The 23,385-nt window shown below is 41.6% G+C and overlaps 1 protein-coding gene across 1 annotated transcript in view; it reads right to left on the bottom strand.

Moving 5' to 3' along the window:
* Positions 1-441: 441 nt before the first annotated feature.
* DCHS2 (dachsous cadherin-related 2) overlaps positions 442-23,385 on the bottom strand; it is a gene marked incomplete at both ends in the record, with an annotated part of 211,384 nt that continues 188,440 nt past the window's right edge. The window contains 6 exons of the mRNA XM_080915358.1: positions 442-3,062; positions 5,033-5,168; positions 10,058-10,344; positions 12,096-12,226; positions 20,640-20,791; positions 22,913-23,124. Of these exons, the coding sequence (XP_080771484.1) occupies positions 442-3,062; positions 5,033-5,168; positions 10,058-10,344; positions 12,096-12,226; positions 20,640-20,791; positions 22,913-23,124 (3,539 nt within the window). The remainder of the gene's footprint in view (positions 3,063-5,032; positions 5,169-10,057; positions 10,345-12,095; positions 12,227-20,639; positions 20,792-22,912; positions 23,125-23,385) is intronic.

The raw sequence follows: 23,385 nt of genomic DNA, 5'->3' as shown, positions 1-23,385 counted from the left end.
ACATGTTTGTAAAATGCGTAGCTGCCTAACCTATCCATCTCAGCCTTACATCAAGAATACGATTTCGGGCTTCACTCAGTAAGGAATTCGTTTTTGGCTACATTAGCACAGCGTCATGAAAAATTCCAGTCATAATTTCTGATGATTATTTAAATCATAGACTTTAAACATCAAAGAAACAGGAATGGGAAAAACCTACTAGTTAATGTCCACACACACAAATCCTGAGAGGAACCGAAAAGATCTAGAAGAGGAAATAGCTTCTCGTCAAGGCTGGAGGAGTTCTGAGAAACTGAAATGAAAAAGTTTAAGAAAAAGGAAAACTGCTGGCTACATGAGCTCCCCTGCTGTTGGGTCAGAATGAACCCATCCTTCTGGACTTCCTTATGTTTTCTCATGACTGAGCTGAGAGGTGGATGAGCGGGGAGTGAACACCACAGTCTATGCTTGAACTTCATCTTCAGCTTTCATGTCGTAACATGTGTCATGTATGCATGTTCCTATAGATTCACCATCTGGCAACACGGGTGACCTGGCAGGAGTCTGCATGGTCAGCAGGGAAAGAGATGGAGAAAAGTTGGGGGTCATGGCTTCTGGTAAAGACCCGCCATAGTAGGGAAGGGGAGACCGGGGGCATTTCTGAAGAACCTGGCCCAGGGTGATGGCTGGCAATCGTGGGGGAACTGCCTTAATCCCGGGCTGTGCCACTGCTGTTATCAAAGGGGGTGGGAAAACAAAAGATGTGTCTTTTGGAATGCCAGACACCAGTAATTGTTCATCCTTTAGTCTGGCAATATCATTAAACACCGAGGCAAGATGCTGGAACTTGGGTTCCCAACTGAGGAAGTAATCCCAGGCATAGCTGCCTCTGGCATTGTCATCGGAGCTTGTCTGAGTGGAAGGAGCTGCGCACCTCCCTTCCTCATTGCCTGAAGTGAAGTATTCTTTCCTGCTCTCATCCATGACACTTGCTGTTGCCTCTCTTCTTGGGGATGATGAATTATTTTGAACATAGAATGTATCACAGCCTTCCCCTTCAACTCCTCCCTCAAACATGTGGCTAGCTTCCATTACCTCAGAACTAGCCATCACATCTGTCTCTCCAGACAGGCAAGAAAGCTGGTCAGAATCCCTAGGGATGCCCGAGTCTGGCACCCTAGAACCTCGGTCACTCAGGGCAGAATCTGAGTCCTTTCTATAAGGATTCTCATTTATCCTCTGGATTTCCTTATCTTCTGCAGTTTCTCCATCCACAGAACAGTGGCCACCAAAGTTTGGGTGCCTGAAGAGGTGGATAATGTCCTTCTCCATGACACTCATTAAGTTCAGCCATTCAGCAGGCATGGCTCCACCAGTCCCTGTCACATCCCTGTACTCTGAAGTCTCCTGCCCAACCTTGAACTCGCTTGCAGCCCCAGTCAGTCTGAGATCAGCATCTTGAGATGATGGGGTCTTCTTCTCCTCATAGCTGTGTAGAGGGTCTCTTTGCTTATGCCTTAAAATCAGTACAATTAGAGTGCAGACAAGCGAGAGGAACACTAACAAGGAGACCACGAGACTGATGGAGAAACTGTGGACCAGTGCTGTTCTATGGTGTAGCCCTACAGCTGGCAAAGAGACGTTCACAAACACACTGCAGTATGTGGACTTGGAGCCAGGCTTGGGGCTGTGAGCAATTATTTTCACTTCCAGAGTGTCTTCTTTGTTGAGCTGATTGGTCATTAGGAGAGGCGCTCCAACCCAGTAAATGTTGCCATTAGTTTTGTTTACTGAGAAGACAGTGGATGGAGTTCTAAGGGAGTAAAGAACCACCCCATCCACACCAGCATCTGCGTCTGAGGCCTCTACTCTGCCAATCAGCTGATGTCCTTGTTGACCCTTCTCAGGGAGACTGAAAAAATATGGATCTTGAGTAAAAACGGGTTCAAACTCATCTATCCCTTCAACTTCCACCCAAAGCTCCAGGGAAGCTGAGGCACCACCCCTGTCTTTGGCCTGAACCAGGAGGCAGTACTGACTAACACTTTCATAGTCAAGCATTTGCTGAGTGTGAATGTCCCCCGTCAAAGGATCAATGGCAAAGAGATCCTGGTAAGGTTGTATCCCATGTGTGACAAGGCAGGGTGACAAAATAGAATAAGTCACCTCTCCATAAGGCCCAGCATCAAAATCTAGAGCATGCGCGGAGCATATGGTGGAGGGAGCAGGCAGGCTTTCAGGAGTGACACAGGCCATGGTAGAGGACAGAAACTGAGGCGAATGGTCATTGTCATCTAACACGCTGATGTGCACAGCAGCAAAAGACACATATTTCTCCTCTTCATCTGCAGCTTGGATGGTTAAAGTGAATGCTACTGTTTCCTCATAATCGAGCGGTTTCACCAAATAAAGAACCCCGGTTCTGTCTTCTATGTAAAAACGTTCTTTTTCGTTTCCGGAGATTATGGCATAGATGACTTCTGCATGTGAACCCGTGTCTCGGTCGTCTGCCGACACCACGGTGATGTGACTCCCTACTGGGGTGCTTTCCTTGACATGGGCATGGTACTGCCAACTGCTGAAGGTGGGTGCGTTGTCATTGACATCGAGGACTTCTATGGCTATGACACTTGTGGAACTCAGCGGCGGGCAGCCGTGGTCATATGCAAGAATGACAAGCTTGTGGTTAGCACTAGCTTCTCTGTCCAGGGCATGAAGCAACACAAGAGCGCCGCTCTGCTGGTGGGGATATTCTGAACCAAGGAGGTTGGTTTCGATGTGGAAGTAGTTGTGTATGTTGCCACTGACAATGGAATACTCGGTGTGCGTGTTTTCAAAAGAGTAGTCATGGTCGATAGTTGAAAAGGTCACGAGTGTGCTTCCAATTGGGGTATCTTCACTCAAGCTAAGATTATAGCACCCCACTGTAAACTCAGGGGCATAGTTGTTCATGTCTTGTGTTTCTATCTCCACTAATGTCAGAGCCCTCAGGGAGGGAGTTCCACCATCACTGGCTTCAACAAGAAACCGGAGTCTTGGTGTTTGTCCAAGAAGTGATACAGAATCAGTGGTAAATATGGTGCCTGGAAAATAAGACAGTGTGTCAATGCTGTGAACTAAATGGTCATGATCTGTTTAGCTAGCAGATGCTTACTGAATATGCAAATTCACTTTGCTCTTTGCTGGATGTTTTAAGTCACAGCCAACAAGAAGTACAAATAGATTTCAAAATTATTATATTTGTACAAAAGCTTCAGAAATAATCTTCAGTTTTCTTTTACATGTGCAGCTTGAGGCTACCGTAGCTACATTTTCCCCTGATTTTTTTCTTGTATGGTAAGTTGTTTCATTATTTTTTAAAATAGCGTACTGTCTTGTCTCATATCATTTTATTTTATCCCATTATTTATAAAGATATGTACAGAGATAACCTAGCATAACTATTTTGAGCTGAGAAGCGTAGGGCATGCCGATAATCATATAGCAATTGGAAGGTTGAGGCAGGAAGATTGAAAGCCAAAGACCAAAATGGGGTGTGCAATGAAATGCTCTCTCAAACAAAAATAGGATGGCTTGTATAGTCAAGGATTCTAGCGGTAGATGTGTGTGCCTGGCACTCCCCGCCTTCCCCCTACACATACACACACGAGGAGGCTTTACTAAATCATTCTACCCAAATAAAAGCAGTGGAAATGAGAATGTGGGGTGTTTAATTATAATGGGACGCTCTTGAGGTAACTCAGCAAGTGGCGTCTTCTTCCTTAATGATAAAATACATCCATATCTCTTACTGTAATAAGCATGGGAATGTATGTCTTCTACACGTGTGTATACAATGGCCTTATTACTAAAATGTCTTAAGTGTGGTCACTAAAAATAAATGCTGAACCACTGCTGAGGTTTAACTGTCACATTTCTTTCTTTCTTTCTTTTTGAACTAACACATTTCAATCATAGTCACACTGCAAACTTGACTAATTTAAAACATTCTAATCAAACTCCATACCACGCCCATTGGGCAGAAGTGCTGCTAAGACGTCAGTGCTCAGGGGCCTGTATTGCACACACTGCTATTGGCTGGTGAGGAACAGCAGTTACCCATATCTGGCATCTTATGAGATGAGAAGAAAAGACAGGAAGACAAGGACACAAAGGGCAGAGAAGTTCCTGATATTCTGATCTGTACAGCGTTTCTTATTTCTCTCATCACAAGCACCCAGCGAGTCTTCTTCTGATACTTTGGACCAAAAGTCCTCTTTCAGATAATTCTACCATTACCTTTAAACTCACTTCTCTCTTGAAAAGGATGCTGTGATAGGTAGAGTTGCTGTGATGGCAGTGCCCTATTGTTTTCTAGAGCGTGACCCACCAGGACACTGTGTGGCTGATCATGCCTCTTTATTAAGGTCAGCATTCAGTGTTTATGTACTAGTAATGTCCCCTGTACTCTGCTTAGGTGAGCAGTTGCTTGTCTGGGTACATTACACATCACAGCTGTCCTCTCTGACAAAAATACAAAGGGCCTGGAAGATGCCACATAAACCAGAGTCATGCAAGGGCTTCTATTTGATAGAAATGGAAACTGAAGAGGTTTCCTTCTTTTGATTATTCTTGTCTTTATTGGATATACACCACTATTACTTTGTTACACTGGTTTTTGCACTAGGCTGAGTAAACCAGTTTCCACACTGTAATCATTTGAAATCCTGAGAAATGAGAGGATCTGTTCTGACATTGTTTTGATACATGTTGAGTCACAGAACAATTAACCTCTGCTGGTTGGACACTTGAAATTGGGTATCAATATACTGGGGGAGAGTGTCTCCTCACTTCCTGGTATTGAGCAGCATTTAACCAACACCCTTTGCTGTCTGACCACTGTGATGCTGAAGATGTACTACTGACATTTTCTAATTTAGATAAGTAAGAAAGCAGTGCTTATAACTGCAGGGAATGGCAGGAGGGCAGGAGGGCTGTGCTAGGACCATTCAAAGCTAATGATTCCATGTTTCTGCACCTTAACGTGCAATGCACCACAGCCAATGTGACTTACCATTCCTGGGGTCAATGGTGAATCCCTCAGGAGGGGAAAGGATCCTATAAGAAATGTCTTCGCTGCTGCTTTCTAAGTCTGTGGCACACAGGGTCAGCACCAAGTACCCTCTAGGTATGAGCTCAGGAACCGCAGTCTGAGGATAAAAGAGAACAAAGACATCATGCTTGCTAATAAGTACTTTTCAGGCACTCATGCAAAGCCTGACCCCCCGTCATTCATTTTGACTCTAGAAACTACATAGTCTGCCTTTGGTAGGCCTTGTGGTTTGAATAAATATGGCCCACTATTGGGAGGTGTGGCTTTATGGAGTAGGTATGGCCTTATTGGATGAACTGTGTGGTTGGGAGTGAACTGTGGGTTCCAGAAGCTCTTGTGTGGCCCACTATAACTCTCTTGTGCTTCTACCTGCTGATCCAGATGTAGCCCTCTGAGCTCCATATCCAACATTATGTCTACTTGTGCTCTAAACCTGTAGTCCATTTCCAAATAATTTTTTCCTTATAAAAATTGCTGTTGTCAAATGGTGTTTCTTCAACTGGCACTAAGCATGCAGAGAATGCAAATAGATCATTTCTTATCTCCTTGTACCAAGCTCAAGTCCAAGTGGATCAAACACCTCCATATAAAACTAGGTACACTGAAACTATTAGAAGAGAAAGTAGGGATGAGCTTAGAACATATAGGCACAGGGGAAATTAATCTTGATCTTTAAGATCAAGAATAGACAGATGGAACCTCATGAAATTGCAAAGTTTCTATAATGCTAGGGACACTGTCAAGAAGACAAAATGGCACCCAACAGATTGGGAAAGGATCTTTAGTAATCCTACATCAGATAGAGAGCTAATACTCAGTATATATAAGGAACTCAAGAAATTTGACTCCAGATAATCAAACAATCCTATTAAAAATGGGGTACAGAGCTAAACAAAGAATTCACAATTGAGGAATACCGAATGGCCAAAAAGCACCTAAAGAAATGGTCAACATCCTTAGTCATCAGTGAAATGAAAATCAAAACAACCCTAAGATTCCACCTCACACCAGTCAGAATGGCTAAGATCAAAAACTCAGGTGACAGCAGATACTGGCGAGGATGTGGAGAAAGAGGAACATTCCTTCACTGTTGGTGGGGTTGTAAGCTGGTATAACCACTCTGGAAATCAGTCTGGTGGTTTCTCAGAAAATTAGACATAGTACTACCTGAAGACCCAGATATTCCACTCCTGGTCATATACCCCAAAAATACTCCAACATATAACAAGGACACATGTACCACCATGTTTACATCAGCCTTATTTATAATAGCCAGAAGCTGGAAAGAACCCAAATGTCCATCAACAGATGAATGGATACAGAAAGTGTGGTACATTTACACAATGGAATACTACAAAGCTATTAGAAACAATGACTTCATGAAATTCCTTGGCAAATGGATGGACCTAGAGATTATCATCCTGAGCGAGGTAACCCAGTAACAGAAAAAAAAAAAAAAAAAAAAAAAAACACACACACACACATGGTATGCACTCACTGAAAAGTAGATACTAGCCCCAGAAATACCTTCCTTCAAAAAGAAGAAAGGCTACAATGTGGTTGCCTCAGTTTTTCTTAGAAGGGAGAACAAAACAGTCATGGGAGGAAATACAAGGTCAAATAGAGGGGCAGGGATTGAAGAAAAGATCATTCAGAGGCTGCCTTACCCAGGGATCCATATATGCAGCCACCAAATCCAAGCACTATAGCTGATGCCAAGAAATACTTACTGGCAGGAACCAGATAGAGATGCATACTCAGGGACTCTGTTAGAGTCATATAGATACAGCTGAGCATGCCTACAGCTAACCATCAGACTGAACATGGGGATGCCAATGAAGGTGCTAAAGAAAGGACTGAAGGAGCTGAAAGGGGTTGCAACCCTATAGGAAGAACAACATTATCAACCAACCAAACTTTCTAAAATTCCCATGGACTAAAACACTAACCACTGAGCTCACATTGAGAGACTTGTGGCTCCAGTTGCATATGTAGCTGAAGATAGCAGTGTCTGGCATCAATATGAGAAGAGGCCTTTGGTCCAGGGAGGGCATGTTTCCCCAATCCAGGAGAATACCAAGGCAATGGGGTGGAGAGGGTGATTAGGAGCAAGTGCCCCTTTATGAAGACAAGTAGAGGGGCAAGGGCTATGGGGGAGGTGTGGGGAAAGGGGATAACATTTCAAATGTAAATACAGAGATTATCTTTAAAAAAATGAAAAAAAATGGTGTTGTCATGGTGTCTCTTCACAGCAATAAAACTCAACTAAGACAGAAGTTAGTACCAGAGACTAAGGTATTTCTGTGATAGGCCTGACTGTGCTTTTGTTTGGAGGAATGCAGACTTTGGAATTTTGAGTTAGAAAAGCAGTTGAATGTTTTAAGCATGGCTTAATGGGACCTAATAGTAGGGACATGGAATATGTTAATACTGAGGTTGTTTTGAACTATAGGGGCCTGGCTCAAGAGATTTCAGAGAAGAATTTTAGTTTGTGGCCTAGAGACTATTCTTGTGATATTTCAGTGAAGAATATAGCTGCTTTCTGCCCTTGTCCAAAAAAAAAAAATCCACGTGAGCCCAAATTGAAGAGATATGAATCAACAGCTTTAGCAGATGATATTTCAAAACAGCTTAGTATCGAGGGTGTCATGTGGTTATTGCTGGATATTCTTATGCAGATCTAAAAATGAAAAGGAACAAGCTGAGAAAGGAAAAAATTAAAATGTGCAGTTTTAGAAAAGCAGAAGCATTGGGTCTAGTAAACAGGTTAAGGAAATTGGAATTAGCTAATTGGAATAAAGAAAGTGGTCACCCCAGAGTAAGACCACCACCCAGTTCAGCTTCCAACGTGTACAAAGGAATTAAAGAAGGAAAGGTCAGAGCTAGACATGGTGGCACACAGCTTTGATCCCAGAACTCTGGAGACAGAAGCAGGTGGATCTCTGAGTTTGAGGCCAGCCTGGTCTACAGATCAAGTTCCAGGACAGTCAAGTTTAGATGTGAGAGAAACCACCCTTGGGGGACAAAAGCTGGTGACAATGTGTTTGAACAAGGAGGCTATGGTCCTACCCTAGCAAGCAGCACCACTTGGCAGCTTCAGCCACGTGGTTCTGGCTTTAGAGTCAGGGATACAAGCAAGGGGTAAGGAATTTCCCTGCACAGCTAAGGAAAGCCGGAGAGGCCAGTTGTGTGTCAGGGTTCTTACTGCAAGGAGGTCCAGAGATGCATAAAGCTGTGGAGGCAAAGCCTGGGGATCCCAAGATGTTGGAGATGCCAGAGTCATGGATGCCTACTATAGAAAGCTGCTAACTGGGAGTGGTCCCAGCTCAAGAAAGAGAAGGTTGCTGCTGTCAACAAAGCTGGAAAATGTTGGAGATCTGAAAAGTGGTTTGACATCAGGCCTAAAGACACAGAGTTCGGAGTTTGCCCAGCTGGCTTTGTTCCAGTTGTCCCATGTGTCCTTACTGTGTTCCCTTTCCCCTCTTCTGGAACAGTAGTGTATATCATGTGATACTAAATGTTGGAGCTATGTGATCGCTTTTTTCTTCAGATTTTATAGGAAATTACACTTGAGAGATTGCCACGAGTCTTAGAAGACACTTTAGACTTTGGAATTTTAAACGAGGTTGAGACTGATGGGTTATGGGTCTTTCCAAGTTGGACTGAAGAAGTTTTGCATAATGTGGCTACAAGCCCACGGAGGCGGGAGAGAGGAATGTGGTCGTTTGAATGACACTATAGGGAGGGGTGGCCTTGCTGGCACAGGTATGGCCTTGTTGAAGGATGTTTGTCACTTGAGATGGGTTTTGGGGTTTCAGCAACTCTAGTCCAGTGTCACTCGCACTTTCTGCTCCCTCTGCCTCAGATGTAGAACTCTCGGCTCCTTCCCGGCACCATGTCCAGCTGTCATGTTTCCTTCCTTGGCAATAATGGACTATATCTCTAAACCTCAAGGGCCAGCCCAAGTTAAATATTTTCTTTTGTAAAAGTTACGCTCATGGTCTCTCTTCATAGCAATAAACCCCTAAAGACGGGCTTGCTGATTGTTAGTGGAGATAAACTAAAATGTTAATAGTCTCTGGATTCTGAAAACAGTTTTAATGTTTCTAAACCTTGGTTTTTTACTATTAAGCATTTTCTTACTAGATTATATCTGAATGACAGAAGGTAGTGTAGTTATTAATTTTATGCCAAATGTATCAGTTACATCACTTGAGTGAGGCTTTGTGGAGAATTGTTTCTTAGGTTAAGTTCTCATCTTATATTCCCTCCACTGAAGAGTATTAAGATTTGTTTCTGAGACCTCAATAGTCTGTGGTCACTGTTATGACTTCTGTAAATATACACTCTGCCCTAAAATCTAAATTCTGCACTTTCTAGATCTGCTCACAATCCCTTTGTGTGAAATGTTAATCCATGTATTCTGACAAAAGAATCTGTTCAAAGCATCATCAAATAATGCAAACTAGTTCACCTTTCCTCCGGTCTTGCAAAAACTGGACAAATTTCAATTGTTGTGAATAAGTGGACTCCAACTCTACACACCGCAAGAGAAAATGCAAAGGTCTGATGGTCGCCATACTCAGAAAACATAAATAAATGAGCTCCATAATTCCAGATGACTTCTAGTCTACAATGTGACAGACCAGACTGCAACCTTGACTCAAGATTAGCAATGGTGAATGTTGATAGCCCAGACTATCCTATCAGTGACACAGGGCTGACTTCACTTGACACTGTTGTCTATTTTATTTTAAGTATATAGGCTCTTTTTCTGTCGGTCTACCTGTGCATTGGGTACATAACTGATGTCTGTGGACATCAGAAAAGGGTAGCATATCCCATGGATCTGGACTTACAGATAGCTATGAATTCCCATGTGGGTGCTGGAAATGGAACCAAATCCTCTAGAAGAGCCACCAGAATTCACTTCTGATCCATCTGTTATCCCAACCCCCTGTTACTTTTAGTTTTTCAACTCTTTACCTGGTAAAAATCTTGAGTAAAAACTGGTGGGTTATCATTGACATCCAGCACACGGATGATGAGGGAACCCTCCGTGTGGTGCCCTGAATCAGAAACTCGGATGGTCAGCTCGTATTCGGTAACTTCTTCAAAATCCAGTGTTTCCACCAGCACCAGCACTCCAGTGCCCTGACTGATAGCGAACTTGGCACCAGGATTGCTTTCTTTGACAAGACTGAAGGTGAAAGCTGGATTCAGATCCGCATCATGGACAGATACCCGAGCCACAATTACACCAGGCAAAGAATCTGCAATCATCATGACCAATGTCAGCTTCCATTAAAATTATTCCTCAAAAGGCATTTCTTCAATCGTTCAGCCCAATTACATTCATTTTAAATCTGAAATGATTTTTTTTTTGCTGGCATGATTTCTCATCTAAAGCTCATTATGAGCTAAATCAAAACACAGAAGAATTTATAAGTACAATAAAAGTGAAAATCTACCACAGAGTAGAAAATTGAGGAAGTAGGCTAGACTCCAGTTGTATACTACAGTTTTCCACCATATGCTTACAATCCAACTCCAGAATCCAAAACTACCCTGAGTACTCTCCTGCAGTTCCAGTGTCTGTCTGAGCAGAGACTAACAGGGGCATAGAGGAGGAAAAGGACATTACTAAACACATAATACAAATAATTAACTTTGAAAATAGATCAGAACCAAAATGAAAATGTCAGTGTACAGATGTAAGATTTAATACTTAACTGCTCAGTATTTAATTTCATAAAATTATTTCTTTGATAGTATCTTAGACATTGCTTTTCTCTCTTAAAGTTGTTTCTCAAAACTAAAATTACCAAGGCTATGGGAAAACAAAGTACACACAGTGCTAATGAGGGAAGCAAATCTCTAATTTTACTCATCAAAACTAAACTAACAAACAAACATCACAGAACAAATGACATGTTCGGTGAATCCCATGGTCTCTAACTAACCCACCCATGAAAGGAACTTTATTTCTAAGAGTCTAGTATGGTGGCAGTGGAAAGTGTCTGCCAAGATTCAGAATTGTTCCACTGTGTATGGAATTTGTAAATTTCAGTAGTCAAGGCTGGGTAGGAATTCTTGGTGAATACCAACCACTTTATCCCATTCAGTAGATTTTGACTTATGCACTTTATTCTTGTGATATATTCACGCCAGTTGTACTGATGCATTTTCCTACCAATTCATGTGCTTAGGAACAGCACACAGTCCATCAAAGCAAACGAAAATATTGAAAGTGAGAGATAAACCTGAAATATGTTTTGTTTATAAACAGTTACAGGCATCCCCATGTGGAGAGATCTCTATGGAATGGGGTCAGTATAATTTGTTTGAAAAGCAAAGACAGTAAAATAAGTGTTCAAAATGTTTCAGGATAAATTTGGTAATAAAGGAGAGAGGAAAGAAACAAAGGTAATGGCTGTTTTTAACCTTAACTATAAGGGGATAGGATGACTTTACTAGTGTAGGTATTTGCCATGGGACAACTTTGGGTTCTCAGACTATAAAGTCATTGTGTAATAAACAGTTTACCACTAAAACAGCAATGTTTTAGCTTCTACCAGTCCTGCGGTTTATACCAGAGTAAAGTGACGGCTCTGCACATGATCAAATTAACTTCACTATCAGGATCAGTGTCCTAAAAAGATCAATGAAGCCTGAGTCAGACAGAATAGGTGTTCAAAAGAGTGAAAGGACGATCACAGCAACAACGTGTGCTTCTGCCTGGAGTACATTTAATGTTTGAGAAATATCCACACATAAACACACTGTAAGAATTCGCAGTTGGGGCTAGCGACTCAGTCAGCCCATCTGAATGCAAATCCACATGTTAGGACTTAAAGCCCTTGAAATTTGATATATCTCTTAAGACCATCCACTATTTACTCAATAAAAGGAAGACAAAATTATCTGTCTCGCATGGCTATTGAGAACTATTACTTAATAAAACTTCTGGCTATTAAAAAAAATGATAAATGTGTAAGTCAATCGAAAGTTTTGCCACACTTACTTTCTGCAATTTCTACTGCTTCCGAGGGGAGAAATACTGGGGCATTGTCGTTGATATCAATCACCTGTATCTTGACCAGAGTTGTATCAGAAAGCCTAGGCACCCCTCTGTCTGTGGCTTGTACAATCAAGCTGTTTTGGAAAAGAATCAAGGAATGTTATGAGCCATCTTGGAAGTATAAAAAATATAGATATCAAATCTAGTTTAATTTTTTTATGTGAGTTCACTGGCTCTTAGTTCTCCCGTGGCTTTTTCTAAATGGCATCATTTACAATATCTTTCACAATAATGGTAGCTTGAAATGTATGTATTTTTGACAAGTTTCAAGAACAAACCAGCATGCTGCCAAGAGTCATGAAGAATTAATGTAAAAATAAATGCACTATTTCTTGGAAACGGTCTTTAAAGTTCTAAGAATAATCTAAATGATACATGCACCAACACTTGCGCTCACCCTACTGCTTGGGGATTGGTACATATTTCCATCTAATTGTCCCATCAAAACATTCTGTCAAAGTGATGGCTATATATGGATACTTTTCAGATCCAAATTTCAAACCAATCAACATTATAGACTTGGGAGAGCTTGCTGTCCTGATGAAGGAGCAACTGGGACATGGTGGGCTTGGACTCCTCAGAGGAGAAATGGTGAATTCTGATGGAATTTACACAGTATGATTTAATGTCCCTTGGGTGCTGCAACAGGGAACTCCTCTACCAACCAAGCTACTACTATGCTCACCTTTTCCTTTCTCTTACCACTCTTAGCATCAACAGGTTGTAAGCCTGGTCATTTGATCTCTTCAGTGTCCCTTGGATTAGTATCTTATTTATTTTGTCCCTATCTTGAGAGACTCAGGTAGGGTGATCAAACACCACTTGAATCTAGGGTCTAACCTTAACCACAGTGGTTAAGAATGTATACTTCCTGAAGAAGATCCAAGTGCAGTTTCCAGCACTCACATCCCGTAGCTTGCAATTACTTCTGATGCCATTTTGCCTCCAGAGGCACCTACACTCATGTGTGTATGTCTTCTCCCTGTGCCACGTGCACATAACTAAAAGCGAATCACATCTTTGTTTTGTAAAATAAAGTTTTTTTTTTTTTTTTTTTTTTTTTAAAAAGTGAATCACTAGCAGTTTGAGAACCCGAATCCCTATTCAAACATCTACTTGGCTCTCCATGTTAAAGACATTCAATCTCCCCAGCAAGTAGGCTGACCCTCTCTGAGTGCTGGCTTCCGGCTGATGCTTCTGTCCTTACACTTTGGTGACTTTTTAAAGCTCACAGCTCCAGTAAGGATTCTCATATGACCTGAAAGCCCGTCGTGATCATAGTACATCGCACATTTTCCTGCCACAGTAGTTTTCGTTTTTGATGGCTTATCTGTCTGCCTCTTTCCTGTGTTGCTTTAGGATAGGTGGATGCCTATCACTCCACTTTCCTTTCATGAATGTTGAGTGTTAATTTCTGCAGATCTTTCCATGGCTAGAGATTTATTGAATGGCAGATCCAGAATCCAGTCTTAGGTATTGCTCAGTTCAATATCTGTGCTCCTCGTAATGGGCCCATCCCTGGTCAAGTTTCTATGCTGCACACACAGAACACTTAACCATAGCTCCATTTTTCTCTAAGAAGTGTTGTGAGAGTCAGGTAGTGAGAATTTTAATTTCTTTAATAATCTGGTTATATTTTGTGAATATGTTTTTGTTTTAATCCCAGGTATGGGATAAGAGGCTGCTTCACAGCAGGTGATTATGATTGACTGGAGATCTAGCAGGATCGTGGGTCCTCCAGCTGCAGAAAGTTTCTGAGATTGTGTATGACACTTGGAAGTCTGGAAACTTTTGAGAGGGTATCAGTGCCAGAACCCCAAGAAGGATAGGGCACGCACTCACTCTCAGGAGGGTGCTGCTATTTCCTGCTGATGCAGTTTGTCAAGTCGCAAAGAGGAGAGAACAAAAATGAAAAAATGGTTATCTGGGAGACGAAGACTGGACTTGTCCCAAGTAACTCAATGCTCTTAATCAGCAGGAAGTAATAGAAAGAGGTCTACATCCCCTTTCCCCTCTAACCTTCTTTCTCTCTTACTGTTGGGAGGTTGAAACAGATCAGGGCACAATAAGGGTTGGAAGGGTAGTAGATAAAAGAACACAATAAAATATTGCAAAAAAAAAAATCACATATACAAATTCAGGGAGAAGCAAGTACATTGTAAAGTGTATTGTCAAGTAAAATAACACCTTCATTTCAAACAGTATTCATATGAGTCAGTTACAGAAACTATATTTTTAGAAGCTGGATCTTGAAAGTAGGCATAAATTCTCTTTTGTTACACGTACCTTGTAGGTTTTGTTTCTTTTCCCAATCTTAAAATTCTAAGTGATGTAAAATTAAGCCTCGTCTCTTTCCTGTTTTGAATTCCACTAAGAACAAACTGCCACTGCTTACTCTCCATGAAGCCCACACACTACTGCCTTCTATACACATGGAGTTGGGACAGCAGCAGAACCTCCCTGACACACACACACACACACACACACACACACACGCACACACGCACACGCACACACACGCACACGCACACACGCACACGCACACGCACACGCACACACACACACACGCACACACACACACACACACACTTGGATTTCATAGGAATGATTCTAGGTGGGAATTTGATTTGTAATCATGACTATCAGTCCAATACATATAGGAATATTTTGTGACAGCAATTGGCTCATAATTTTGGTTTTCCACTGCTGTCTGCTGAAGGGCTCTAGGAGGCCTGATCATAGCAAACATGGCACTGACAGATTCTGCCCTTCCTTCTCCCCTTCCCCTTGCAAGCTCCCCATTAGATTACATTCCTAAAGCTAGCCACTGAGTTCTAGTCTCCTATTTGGTCCTTTCCTCCTCCCAAGGTTGACTACCAAGGCCCAGGAATCTAAAGCAGCTCCCTCTGACTCACCTAAAACATGCCAATCAAAACAATCCAACTCATCCTAACGTAGTCCCTTTATAAACTGCCATTTGCCTATGGGCAATGTCTGTCTCCTCTCTATCCAGGGGCAGTCTTTTGTCTCTCTGGAGCAAATATCCCTCCCCCTTCCCCCATATTCTTTCTCTTCTCCTTAGTCCTCTGTCTTCTGTCTCCGTCTCTTATTCCCTACCTTTTGTTCCTCTGGGGCAAATAAATCTCCTTTGTGATGAGAACTTAGTCTTGGGGTGTCTTATACCAGCTTCAGGCCGTTCACCTGGTCTGCCCTACCTTATCCAACGTTCCAGACAAGACATTAAAGCTAGACTTCCAGCAACTGTGTCACTGCTGTTACAGTCACTCTTAGTCTCATCATGCCACAACCACAGAGACCTATGAAGTGCCCAAGTCAGGCCAAAAGAAAAGTGAGCTTTCTTTGATATGGAGGAAATGTCTTATTCTGTGTCAAAATAAGAGGGCAAGAAGGAGGGAGTCTTTTGATGGTTGGAAGAACAACTGACAGATCGTGGAAACAGAGCTGCAGCATTTCTGAACTGAGCCTGTGATACCTCAAGCTGTCTGAAGGCTCTTTGGCAGTCTTTGTGAAGCTGAGGGTTGTACCACATTCAGCTAGCTGGCTTCATGTGGCAGGGCCCCTGCAGAGAGCCATGTCAGCAGAGGCCATGGTGATATCAACCAGACCTAGAAGAGGCCCACCCTAAAACCAGAAGATCTTTTCCAATCCCCCGAGTGTGGGAAGCTCACCACAAAACACTTCAGATGAGACCTTTGACCAGATAAGATCTCACTTAATTTACTTAAAAAAAAAAAAAAAAAAAACTGTTGGCAAAAGAAGTTTTAAAAATTCTCTTTCCACTGTATCTCAAATATCTACCAGGAATTTTCTGTTCCTTCTGAAATTTTAAGGAAAAAAAAAAAAAACAACCTATCAGCTAACACCAGAGATGGCTACAAAAAGAGTTAAGATTTCTGGTGAAAGATGCTAAAATGACTTCTCAGACCTGTCTCTTTTCCCCCAAATTTCACTGAGAGGAGAGCTAGAAAATTATTTTTTAAAATGTGCAAATCCATAAGGCTAAAAAAAGATAATGAACAAAGTTGGCAGTGGAAGAAATGAGAAGATAGGGCATGCCATGGGGTCAGGGTAGACAGGTGAGTGTGCCATGGGGTCAGGGTAGACAGGTGAGTGTGCCATGGGGTCAGGGTAGACAGGTGAGTGTGCCATGGGGTCAGGGTAGACAGGTGAGTGTGCCATGGGGTCAGGGTAGACAGGTGAGTGTGCCATGGGGTCAGGGTAGACAGGTGAGTGTACCATGGGGTCAGGGTAGACAGGTGAGTGTGCCATGGGGTCAGGGTATACAGGTGAGTGTGCCATGGGGTCAGGGTAAACAGGTGAGTGTACCATGGGGTCAGGGTAGACAGGTGAGTGTGCCATGGGGTCAGGGTAGACAGGTGAGTGTACCATGGGGTCAGGGTAGACAGGTGAGTGTGCCATGGGGTCAGGGTAAACAGGTGAGTGTGCCATGGGGTCAGGGTAGACAGGTGAGTGTGCCATGGGGTCAGGGTAGACAGGTGAGTGTGCCATGGGGTCAGGGTAGACAGGTGAGTGTACCATGGGGTCAGGGTAAACAGGTGAGTGTGCCATGGGGTCAGGGTAAACAGGTGAGTGTACCATGGGGTCAGGGTAAACAGGTGAGTGTGCCATGGGGTCAGGGTAGACAGGTGAGTGTACCATGGGTGCAGTGTAGACAGTGTGAGTGCCGTGGGGAAAGTGTAGATGGAAGGCAGAGATCAAAAGAGATTACAAAAATACAACAAGATAAATGAACCTCAAGTGCCACTTATTAGATATGTTTGGTTTATTACTTGTTACTACCTCATAAACAGATGCATACATGAGTGTATGTGTGAATGCATATACAAAGATGATAGATAGATACATACATACATATATACATACATACATAGAAATAGATAGATACACAGATACATAGATACATACATACATACATAATATGTAGATATATTATACAAGATATTTCTTCCATGATCTTTAAGGTTTTTCAGTATTCTGTTTTATGCACTAAACATTTCAGAGAAGTTAGCAAACAAACAAAAGCAGAACTCTAACACCTGAAAAGAGTCAGTGTCTCCTGGACACTTACTGAACAGAATTCATAGCAACAACCAAAATGGTAAACGCCAGAACAAAAACAACAATCAAAATAAACAAGAAAAGAAAGGGGCAGAGGGGCAGAAATGAAGTCACGTATGAGAACAGAAAGGAAGGATTTCTTGTTTAAAAAAAAATCATACAGCTCAAAAAGAGGCCCACATTAGAGAAAATGATGCAGCTCAGTGACATGGCTCAGTAGGTGAAAGCCACTGCCTGCCAATCCTGAAACCTGAGTTCTGTCCCTAGGACTCACATGGTGGAAAGAGTGAACCAACTCACAAAAGCTATCCAGTTACCTCTATTCTTACACACACAGAAACAAATTAACATAAAACATTAAAAAGAGTATAATGATGTTTCCAAATATAATGAGAAAGAAGAAAAACCTTAAAGACTATTCTTCAGAGAAGGGAGAAAAATCACATACAATGAAGGAGCTAGAATTACACAGGCTTCAGAGGCAAACAAGTTCAGAACATAAAAGACCAATGCCTTTCAAAGTCAGAAAAATATTTTCAATTTTCAATCTTTATACCATCACACACACACACACACACACACTCACACACACACACACACACACACTAGCATGTACACATACAGGTATACTTATATATATGGTGGTACCGTTGAAGGTATTTACAAAATGTATAAGGGCCCAGATAAGTTGCTTCTATGGAAGATGAGAAGCACTTCTCGGCTTTTGCTTCTCCCAGTTTGGAGTTAATTTATTCATGGGGATTTGGAGAAAGGCCTTTCTAAATATTAGAACTAATTTAAATGTTGGGAACATGACGCAAATAGGAAAAAGTTGAAAACCGTTAGATTTAATTGCTAGCTAAGCTCCACTGAGTAAGAATTCTGTAACAGAAAGCCATCACAATTGGAAAGTGCTTAGTTCTCTGGACCTAACCGGCTCTCAATGATCTCCGAATTTACAGTCACTGAAAGAGCACGTGAGCTGAGATTTACCTACAGTCATCCGTGGAGGAGAAATATTTCATGCTTAAAATTACCAGGCCAACAATGAAACAAAAGAATAGTTTTAACATATTTATACATTAAGCACAATAATTTTGATAACTGCACCAAAATATTACAAAACATGTCCTAACTGCTAATGTAGGGTAAGGTTTTAAACTTAAAAAAAAAAAAAGATTACCTTTGAAGTAGTATTTTGAAATATATTAAATAAAACAAAAAACAACGAAACACTTAATCAAACTCTCAGAAATAGAAGGGTTTGGGGTGGTTAATTAGTCCAATACATGCAGGAATATATTCCATTCAAACCAGCTTTCTGTGCTTAACCACACAAATATACTGTACTTTCCTCATGAAACATGAAAGTAGCCTCAAATATTGACACAGTATTTAGTGCTTTCCCCCATTAAACAGAAGGGCTGTTCTGTAGCATCTGTGATAGAAACAGCGTGACTGGGATTCGGAATCCTTGAGTGCACGTCAGAATTCGATCTCTCAGCAATCCTGCAGCCTCGCATAAGCCAACTATGTAATTTGCATTGTTACTGAATAAAATACCTGCCTTAACTTCTATATGAAACAGCTACAAGAATTAAATAAAACGCAGTAGCCACACCCTGGATCCATGTTTTGTTTTGTTTTGCAAAGTTTTAATTATTCATGGCCAACCACCAACATCCCAAAGTGCTAATGGAAAATTCTAGAAATAAATAATTCATAAGTTTTAAATAGCTGTAATTGGGAGTATCTGGGTGGCACTTCTTTCTCCCCAGAAAGTGAATTATTCTCCCATCTAGTGTGTCTACCCTGTATATATTACCCGATTTTTAGTTGCTTAGTAGGCATCTCAGTCATCAGCTGTATAATTGTGATTCTCATCAGGTAGTTCTTGAGTTACTAATTAGTTACCTCAAAGCACAAGGTTAACAATGGTATCTTAGACCACGAAGGGCATAAAACATAAAAGGAGAGCTTAACTCTGGTAATGTGTGGCTACACGGCCTGGCATTTAGAAACACGATTTAAAAACATGTTTGGGTTTCAGTAGTAAGCTTCAGGTCTTCAGTGAGGATCCTGGAACACAGCCATCACAGATAACAGGTGACAAAGAAATGTGCAAGGCTTTTTGGAATAAATTGCACAATACTATCACAATGTAAATCAAACAGTAATAGGAACAAAAACGATAAGCTTTCTTTCTCCACTGTCCTACTGTTTTTCCAAAGACAAGCAGTAAAACTCAAAAGACAGCAACAAAACTTATCCAGTATCTACATAAATATATTCCAGTGTATGCATTGAAGGCCTGATCCTGTCTGAACTGGCTTTGGATGCTTGTATAGTAAAACATAAGTGTGCCTTCCGTAAACTTTAGGGGAGAATTCCCTATTGACCACCGTATGCCTGTACATGACTGGATGAATAAAATCAGATGTGTTATCGGAATGGACATGCACAGTAGAAAAAAAATGTATGATCTAATTTATCTATCAAAGCTGAGAACCACCCTCAAGACAGCCCTTTTGTCACCAAACTCGTTCTCTTAACCCCATAGAGGAAGGCTTATATCAGGCACCTTGAGGACATTCCTTCACCCTTGTGCTGGCTTCTCTGAAGTGCATTCTGACCTCTGCTCCTATCCTGTTTCAATGAACATGCCTAGCTATTCCTGACATTCAGAATATGCTTTTATCTCAATTCTTGGAATAAGAGGCCCCACATTCCTATCCTATCACTGGCCTGGTTTTAGACATTGTGCTCTACGCAGGGGTTACTATTCTCTAAGGAATATCTGTTTGTGGCCAGTTCAGATTTCTTAGAGCTCTTTGCTTTATTGAGTGAGATGCTGTAAATGTGCGTATGTAGACTGTGCTTGGCTAACACAGACCCATGAAAACATGATGGAGTGGGCTTGCAGCACGGTTATTCCCTTCAGAGCCTGCCATCCCTCAGATGCTAGGCCACAGTCTTTGATGCTGAATGTCAGCTTTTAATAAGATCATTCCGCTGGACCGCGGTCTCACAACAAGAATCATTGATGACAAGGCTGGCCTTTCAAACAGAAAAGAATAAAGAATTACACAAAGAAATGCCATTCCATCCGACTCTTTGTCTTTAAAGTAACAAAAGGCATTTGCAGAGAGCATTTCCACTCAGTGAATACTTCACCAACTCTGTCTTTTGAATGTCTTTCCCTTGGATCTTAAGAAGATGCATTATCTTCCAGATCTGATCCAGTCACTATTTTCAAAATAATTTCTAGGACTATTTGAACGTGCCCAAAGGTTGACTGTGGGGTGGGTGAAAGGGGAGAGTAGAGTTTTCCCAAAGGTTCGGTCGGGAAGACCTTAGGGAAGAGTTCTTTGATGAACATGAGCCCACCTGTAGGAGCTGGTGGACTCGTAGTCCAGGATGGAGTTTGTCACTATCACCCCACTCAACTCGTCGATCCGGAAGGCTCCGGCTTGGTTGCCGGAGACAATCGAATACTCAATTTGGCTGTTCAAGCCCGCGTCCAAGTCAGTAGCAGACACCTGTAAGAAAGCAATATTCCCATTGGGAAAAAAATTAACCTGCAAGGTGATCTGAACCTGCTTCTTGGAGAAATATGTCAGGAAAGAATGCAGGTCAGCAAATGCATTTTAAAAACAATGCTTAGGCTGGTGGTTCTCAACCTAATGATTCTACCCTTGAATACAGTTCCTCCGGTTGTGGTGACCTAGGACCATAAAATTATTTTTGTTGCTACATCGTAACTGTAATTTTGATACTGCTAACAAGTCATAACTATCTGTGTTTTCTGATGGTCTGAGGTGACCTCTGTGAAAGGGTCATTTGATCCCCAAAGGAGTTGTGACCCACAGATAGAGAACTGCCGGCTTACAGTCATTCCATCGCTGACACTTGAATTGGACTTCAGCGAACTGGATAATGGGAGGAAAACTGTCACAGCCATTTAAAATATTTCCAAAATGGCACTCACAGGTTTCAAGCTACAACTGGGTGCAACTGGAAAACTTCTGATATGCTTACACAGTTTTCTAGTTCTGCTATGCTGGCTGCAGACAAACAGCTGACCTTATGGGGAACTCTGAATAGCAATTCTTCACTTGGATTTTTTTTTTTCATTTTATTGCTGCACGTGTATGCATGTGCGCATGTATGTGAGGGCTAGAAGTTGACATTAGATGATTTTATTTGTTTACTTAGAATTTCCCCTAACCTGAAATTTATTGACTCAGCTAGTCAAGCTAGCCAGCTAGCCGGATTGTCCCAGGAGTGTGCTTCTAAGGATGGAAGAGACTCACACCTGTCTGCTCTTACTTGTGCTCTGGGATTCGAACTTCTTTTCCCACACCTGCACAGCAAGTGCTTTACCTAATGAGCCACTCAATCACCCACAGGCCCCCAGCTCTCATTTGCCCTTATCTGATTGAAGTATATAATTCTTCCTATAATATAATATATATTAGTATCATATTATATATATCATATATATACATACATATATATATCATATATATATACATATATATATATATATGATATATATATATATATGATTGGTTTATCTATAAGACCAATATGAGGCTTGTGGTTTTTTATATTATACTGAAATTTTAACTCAAGGAAAACTTAAAAAACCAGATCCTAAATTTAGTGCTAATAAGTTAACATCCTAATAGTATATTTGGTGAATTTTCAAAATTTTAAGGCTAGAACAATGGGTTTATAACATTACCCATGGAGATATATTGCAGGGTTTCCTGTGCTAAATTTTAATCACTAAACCAGTTATATCATTGGAGTCAAGGTTCTAGCAAGCTGTCCAATTATTACACTGTTTTAATTCATGTTCTTTATATTTGGTGTGACTCTGCATTGGTCTACATCCCTTGTTATCTCTTGAGCTCCTGTATTAAGTCCCCAGTTTTGTTCTTAATTACATATCAGTTTATTCTTCCTCCTTCTACCCAAGTTCTCAGAGAAAGCTAAGGACCACATGGAATAAACTGAACCTTATCAGGAGGGTAGGGTATGGAAGCCAGCTATATGGTGCAGAAAGGCTACAGCAACCTTTTAGATCATCAGGAAGTGAAACTGATTTCCAAATAGAAATGAATAAAAATCCATCATGCCTTCTGGGGTTGTGTATTTAAGCGTGATTCAGATGGTAGACTTTCCAGAGTATGTATTAGCACTTTAGTATGCTGGGAATACTTCTCCACTGTGGTGACTTCACCAAGATGTGTGTCAGTCTATGGCACCCCAGGAAACACCAGAAGAGTAGGAATGACACTGGCGACTGACTGAAACCAAGTCATCCTCATCGGGGACTGACAACCAAGTCATCCTCATCGAGAGGAATGAGCATCTGTCTTCACCTGAGATTCCAGACATCTTTGTGACCTACACAGTCTCTAGTAGTACTCAAAGGGTCCCTACAGGGAACAGGTGTCTAGAAACTGATCTCAGGATCAATGAAGAAGAATGAACAGAGGAATTTCAGATGTCCTGCAGTCTGAGGATTTATCCAAGCCATTGAACAGGTCCTGGAGATTGTTAAATCTTAATACATGTTGGTCATGGGTCATAGGTACTTTGACATACATTGATTGATTGTTAACACCCCCCACATACACACTTCCTGTTACCTGTATGACATGAGCATTGGAGAACTGTTCTTCAGACACAAAAGCTTGGTATACACTTTGCGCAAAGCGTGGAGGATTATCATTCAAATCCTGGATGGAAACTGCTACTCTGGTGAAGGCTTTACGCCCACCGTTTTCAGCAAGAATGATGAGCTGTGCTTCACTCCTGACTTCAAAATCAAGCAGTCTGGGCTCTTCTACGATGAGTTGTCCTAGTTGTAGTCCCAAGGCAAAAGAATTAAAAAGAAATGATGATGTTATTTTAAAATGTCTCAAAACACCATTGGCTCATGTGCTCTGACTGGGGCCATTATGGAAAAAGGTAGACAGATATTTGCAGATTTCCAACATATGTAGGCAAATAACTGGAATCTTGGAGTGTGGGTTTATGTTACGGCCATACCTGATTGGACAGTGGAGAGGTAGGCGGGGAAAGAGGCTGGAGGAGCAGAAGGGGAGGCAAGAGGTAGAGA

This window comes from Micromys minutus, assembly GCF_963924665.1.
Source record: "Micromys minutus genome assembly, chromosome: 4".
NCBI lineage: Eukaryota > Metazoa > Chordata > Mammalia > Rodentia > Muridae > Micromys > Micromys minutus.
The sequence above is the reverse complement of the archived record's forward strand: the minus strand, read 5'-3'. Positions and strand labels throughout refer to the sequence as shown.